Source organism: Vicia villosa, linkage group LG1, assembly GCF_029867415.1.
Source record: "Vicia villosa cultivar HV-30 ecotype Madison, WI linkage group LG1, Vvil1.0, whole genome shotgun sequence".
NCBI lineage: Eukaryota > Viridiplantae > Streptophyta > Magnoliopsida > Fabales > Fabaceae > Vicia > Vicia villosa.
Window position 1 is genome coordinate 68,770,284 of NC_081180.1, and position 6,892 is coordinate 68,777,175.

General features: G+C 35.3%; 1 protein-coding gene across 1 annotated transcript; it reads right to left on the bottom strand.

The window, feature by feature from the left end:
* Positions 1-3,066: 3,066 nt before the first annotated feature.
* On the bottom strand, positions 3,067-6,892 carry LOC131640740 (mediator of RNA polymerase II transcription subunit 4). Its single transcript, XM_058911134.1, has 3 exons — positions 6,749-6,892; positions 3,707-4,967; positions 3,067-3,452 (listed from the first exon to the last, which is right to left on the bottom strand). Exon 2 carries the CDS (start codon positions 4,955-4,957, stop codon positions 3,749-3,751), a length of 1,209 nt encoding a protein of 402 aa, XP_058767117.1. The 5' UTR covers positions 4,958-4,967; positions 6,749-6,892; the 3' UTR covers positions 3,067-3,452; positions 3,707-3,748.

Consider the following 6,892-nt stretch of genomic DNA (forward strand, 5'->3'; position numbering starts at 1 on the left):
ATAAATTTTTTCAACATGTTTTTTATTGTACTCATCATTGATTCAACGTATAAGACCAACAAGTACAAGCTTCCACTATTGAAAATTATTGGTGTCACCTTTACTGTGAAGACTTATTCTGTTGGGTTTGCATTTCTAGAGAGCGAAAAAAGGAAAATGTGAAATGTAGAATTGATTGGAAAATAGTAAAGGTGATTTGTATAGAGATTGGACCTTTGTGAACCAAATTATCCAAAATTAGAATAATAACATACAACATCATTTGGTCCCAACATCACAATGTTTAAACACAGATCCAAAGAAAACAATCTCTATTCTTAGTTGGTCGACAACATATCTCAAGCAGGACTGGATTTTAGTTTTCACGAAATCAAACGAACTGAGAATGTAGGTTCTGATAGCTCAAAGTGAGGTTGCATATTTAGGAAAACATATGGTCTCCTATGTGCTTGTGTAATTTCAAAGAAGATGAAACATGATAGTCCAATACGAATGGATGAGGTTTGTAGTCACTGGAAAAGGCTCAGGTTTACTGATGATGGGGTGATGAAAGACGATGAACCTTGACCGAATGGAAAGTGACACAAGAGAGATTTTTGAAACCCGATGTTAATATGAAACTCCACATCAAAGAGAAAATAAGGAAGATTGCTTATCCAAAAACTACTAATTTGAAACCACTGTCTCAACCGGTAAAAACAAAAGGTGCTCCTAAGATTGTCACACCAACACCGAGTGAAAATTCAATGATACAGTCTACTATGTATTTTGAACATGTTGACAAACCTTTTTTTTTCGGATTCTCTAAGTTCAAAATCTCAAAAAAGTGTTTTCAAAGGAGAAGCTCCCATTGGCAAACCACCTCCTCCTCACTTTCTTTACCAAAAATCCAATTCATCAACGAGATGCTGGTTTTTATGAACAAATACATTGAATGGATCATCAATGTAAAGGTGACGGTAATTACGATTTTTAAGTTGTTTCTGCTTTGCTTGGTAAAAGAGAGGAGAATAATATATTTGTGCGCTAACAACTTATCAAAGAGTTGAAAAGCCATAAAGCATCAAACACACAACTATACGAGAAATTTTTTTTTATGCAATTCATGAATATCTTGTTCATGCATTAAAGGACCGACACTGGAGGAAAAATGGATGTACATCCCTGAAATGGGTCATCTTATAGCAATTGCATATGAAAGCGTGTGTATTGATCTGACAAGATACAGTTTCTCAAAAACATGTTTTCCACTGCGCATTGCTCCACTTCAAAAATTCAAATGATTGTATTATGTGTATTGGGTGGCTTTCAAAAACGCATAACTTTGTTCAATTTTATTTCAAACCGGAATGTCTTATACCATTGATATCACAAAAGTGAATAACCCATTCAACAAGGAAAGCTGAAACTTGGTTGGATAATTTTTTTGAATAGGATGCAAAAATTTACCAAGTTGAGTAGATTGAATGGAAATCAAATAAACAAAAGTCAATGCATTTTAGTTTCTGTAACAGGTCCTGTTTCTGAAACAGGTTTTATGTGAACAATGTTGCGTGGTTTCAAAAATGCATTTCCGAACACGCTCCAAATGTTTTAAAAAAATACGACCAGTAATTTATTCAGAAATACATTTTCAGACTCACCATAAATTCACCAATTTCAAATAACAAAATAGGGTGCATCCAGAAGTACATCTCAGAAATTTTCTCCGAGAAAGGATAGAATTTCAAAGGTCCATATTGGCCTAAAACTTGTATAAATATAGTCATTTCATCTCATGTTGTTCATATTGGAGATGCTCATACAATACTCAAACAATCAAAAAATTGTGAAGCTCGAATACTGTTCACCCTCGATTGATAACGAAAGAAAGATTCAGTTCAACAACTTAGAATTGAAGATAGATGCGGATTTAAGGGTTATGTGGAATACATTTAACTGTTACGAAACAAAATGTTTGATTGAGTTGGATGCGACGATTGCGATATCGATAGAAGATATTCTGAAGATGTTGAGACATCCTACTTTATGTTGAAATGTATTGTTCGATTTATGTTAATCATTATCTATGTAATGTTTCATTTTTTTATGAATGTCATTACAATTATCAATAGTAATTTATCCTCCTTTGTGCATTTGTTTCGTTTTTGTATTTGTTTCTGGTTCAGTAAGTTTCGGAAATAAACTTCCGTAACATATACGGAAATGCATTTCCAAATTATATTTAGTCATATCATTTGGACGTGGCTAAAAAACTACTAAATTGTATAGGATTGAGGTGCGTCCGAAAATGCATTTCTAAATTTTAAAAGTTATTTTAATTTTTCAATAGAGTGAGAAAAGAATACTGCCATAAACAATTTTCTATTTAAGAGGATGGATCAAGAAACTTCCATGTTTATATAACATTCAAGCTCAAGTCATGTCATCTTGTGTTAAGGCCCACTGGACATAAAGTGTGTATTCATAAGAAATTATTAAGCATTTCTCTATTTTGTATTTATTTAATTGGCAAATTCTTGTGCGTGCAACATGTCAGGATGAAGGGATAAATAATCTTCAAAAGAAAATCACGAAGGATCATTTAAAAAAAAAATACAATCATGTTTGTTATTGGACATTTTGAAGACTTCCATTAGATTTAATACATTTGTTTTTATAGGTTAAAAGCTACATTCAAAATTGAGTTTCTCAATCAATCGTTAGTTGGTTCAATAGTTATTGTCAAACAATTGTTAGTCTAGTGGTGATTAACGCTGAATTTAATAAGGAGAACCATTGTTTGATTTCTCCACAACTGCAATCGAGAGAGAACTGAAATCACTTAATGCCGGAACTGAGGGCTGAAACCGGGGGCTAAAATCATTTTGAAGGTTAAAATTTATTTTTGGCCAAATTTATAGACAAAAATTAATAAATTGAAGCTCATCTAACAAGTTCAAAATCACTTTCCGTTACAAAATCTAGAAATCACAAGACCAGCAGTAACAAAATAAATGTCAGAATCAACTACATATCTTCAACAGTCTCAACAACCACTACAAAATCCAGAAATCACAAGACGAATAACAAAATATCAGAATCAACTACATTATCTTCAACTGTCATAGTAACCTCTACAAAATCCAGAAATCGCAAGACGAATAGTAACAAACAAAATATCAGAATCAACTACATTATCTTCAATCGATTCAGTAACCTCTACAAAATCCATAAATCGCCAAGACCAATAGTAACAAGTAAAAAGTTAGAATCAACTACATTATCTTCAACTGTCTCGGTTTAACAAGAAAAATATGATAAGAGAAACAAAAAAAGCGGCTGAGTTCCCCTCCTGAGTGAATTTTCTCAAATTAGCTGATGCTGCCCAAGGATGTTCAACTCTTTTCCAGAAGCTTAACTTTTCCCTCAGCTGAGGACTATGTCCTATTACTTGAAACAGTAACTAGATGCTGAAAAGTTTTGTTGTTAATTGTTATCAAACAATCAATGCAACTTATCAAGGATAAAGATAGACAGCATCTTAAACTCAACGCATATGAAACAAATGACAGAACCTTATCACCTTAAACAACTTAGGCAAATGACATAAGTTTCACGCGTGCAGAATGAGCAAATTACTAGAGGGAAAATTTAATGCTTTCACATAGATCATGTTTTTCCAACTATTTAAATTAAAAGAAAAATTGTATAAACAAAACCTCACCTTTACAGTCGACTATTTGAGAAAATAAGTTACATGGACTTCTCAATCTTCTTCATCAGAGCTTGCCTCATCACTACTATAATCACTGCTATCAGTTCCTCCAAGATCCAAATTAACATGCTGCACTTGAATAATTTCAGGCTGCTTGGGCTGAGGAATGTGAGGGGGTATTTTTGGTTCCTCAAGTCTTGGTGCTGGAAGTGAGTCAATAGGAGGCAATGCCACAGGATCCCCTGGTTTCCACCCGGGTGGGGGCTTAATTGGCATATCAATAGGCAACTGTACAGGCATTCCCGGTTTCCAACCAGGCGGTATAGAAAAATTGGGAGGAAGCATCCCTTGAATTGCAGACAAATTTGCAAGAGGATTATTATCCACGGGCTGTAAAGGTGGGGGCTCAATAATAGCCTCAATTGTTTTCTCCTTATTCTCAAGTGCTTTAGGCAATCCAATATCAAGATCTGCAAAGTTATATAGCTGCGAAGCTCTCATTTGTTCCTCTTGTGGTGCAGGTGGCATAGCACCACGAAGAGGAGCTGTTCCTGCTCCAAATTCTGGTGGTGCAAAGGTTGTATAACTGATTCGATGAGCATATGATAATATATCTGACAGTTTCAGCTGAGATGAGACAGTTGAGGTGGTTAAAGAATCATCTTCGCTATCATCTCCTGATTTCAATCTCTTGATGTTGCGGCGATAGTCAGAGTAATCATCAACAAGAATGTCAAGTTCCCTCTCAGCATCTTTGAGTTTGTTGGCAAATGCAAGAAGTGCTGAATCTTTTGACCTAATTTCCGCGTCAATCTTCTTCTTGGCATCTTGTAGATCAATAATTTCTTGTAGTTCAGAGACAGATTCAAAGATTTGGGTTTGAAGGGAGGTGAAAAGTGAAATAATTTCTTTGGTAGAGGAAGGAGAAGACTCAAGCGAGGAAGATGACTGTGATTGGGTTTGGGAAGAAAGGAATGTTGGGAGTGATCCACGGAATGCAGTGAGCCAAACCGATCTGTTGGGTGATACATCAAAGAGTTTTGAAGCTAAGGTAGCCATTTGAGAAAGAAGTGCCTGTGCTCTAGGGAGAGGTGGTAAAAGAGAGAGTAGAGCGGCTGAAGGAGCCGCGGAATGGTGGTTTTGGTGATGATGGGTCTGAGAAGGCGGTGGCTTTTGAGGGTTGGGGTTCAAAACTGATGGTGAGTTAGGGTTTGTTAGGCCTAGCCTAGCAGGGGACTGCACAACTTGGTGTTGAAGCATTCTGTATCAGCTGTGTAACAGAACAAAACAGCAATTGTTCAGCAAAATAACTTATCACATAGTGCTGTCCATGGTTTTAAATTGCAGTCCGCAACTGCAATTGCGGCCACAATATTGATGATGCGGTAGTCGCAGCAACTGCAATGACCGCAATCGCAACATCCGCAGCCACAACCAGAACCGCATCCGCGACCGCAATTTAAAACCATGGTGCTATCAAAACATTAAAAAATAACATATGTAACAAATGATATCCTTCTTTCTTTTCTTATGGCATATATCCAATTCCATAGCAAGTATATCAATTTGTCAATTGTCATTTATATTCTCCTCTCTCAAGTTTCAAGTTAAATTTAATTATTTGATTTCAAAATATCTAATGATAAAGAAATAGAAGTATTAAATGTTTCTTAGTTTCACAAAATAATTACGGAATTATGAAGGAATCGTGGCTAATTTGCTAGTAAGAAATAATGAAATGAAAACATATTAACAAAGTATATTAAAATAATTCACAAAATTCCTCTGTATAACATAGAAACCAACAATCTATGTGTGAATTTTAAATCTGAGCAATAACATGAATGAAAACAATTATCTGTTACAGTTTAGATGACTGACTAGTTACATCAGGATGCAATTTGATTCTCTATATTTATAAAAATAAATATAGCATGTTCAACACACAGCATGTTCTCCATCAACATTTAAAGCCTGCACCTTCCAGTGTTATCAAAGGAGGATGGCAGAGCCCCTAAAATCTGACATATGGCACCGCCATCCTTCACAGCTTTGGCCATGGTGGGGAGCCAAAAAAAAAACCACCAGCAATATGTGCCATGGTGCCGCCATGGCCGATATTTGACAACGTTGGCACCTTCATATTAATTTAATATGGCATATTCATTTCAAAGTAGTCAATAGCAGCCAATAACAGCGCTATCCCACTATAGCAGAGCGGAGGCCGACCGCTGCGAGAAGATCCTTAGCAGTGTTGAAGACTATAGCGGGCGCTATAAGGTAAATAGCGGGATAGCAGAGTATAGCGGTTCCTGGCGCCCGGAGCGGTTTCTGACCCTCTATCATTTACCCTTTTATTAAACCGAAATTACCCCTTAAATTTACAATGTTTTAAGAGTAATTTTGGGTTTTTCAATCAAATTTGAGTTGAGACTCAACATTAACCTTCTTTCATAATCGTTTATGCACTTCAAGAGTCATAGTGCTCTGACTTATGAATATTTTATGAGTTGAGTTATTCATTTAATTTACATTCAACATATGTTTGTAACTATTATATGTAATTTGTCCAAAAAATGATCAAATAGATTGGTCATCCCGCAATCCGCTATCCGTCGGGCGCGAGGCCACTTCGCGCCGCAATCCGGGAATGACAACTCAGATGCATTTAACTCTAACTAAAACAGAATGAAAATCAAAACTTCCAGCATGCAACAGGTTTTAAGAAAAATCAAAGCCCATTCCTTTATTCAACTAACAAGATAAAGATCTAATTAAGTGTAGTCCCTACTTCTAATTTCACTCCAACATAACAAATATTCATACAAACCTAAATTTTCAAAATCCAAGCACCGGAAGAAAAACAACTATTAAAAAAATAAAATCCTGAAAATCATCGATTAGAAAATAAATCATAGGTTTAAAACAGTGATTCTATTAGCATAATAATCAGATACAGGAACAGAAAATGAATCAATATAAGATATGAGATTTAAACATGCAACCTACTATGAGAGCAATACTCGATAAAAGAAAAAGAAATTATAATACCTTAAATGCGCGATTAAATGTAATGAATCTCTGTTTCTTCTAACCATAAAAACCCTCACTGCCGAGATGATAAATCACTGGAAACAATACGATTTGAAGGAGAGAAAGGCAAACATGATTCTGTTTTGTAATAAAAATGTTAAA

Coding starts and splice junctions, on each gene's coding strand:
- LOC131640740 (XM_058911134.1), bottom strand. CDS start 4,957: ATGCTTCAACACCAAGTTGTGCAGTCCCCTGCTAGGCTAGGCCTAACA.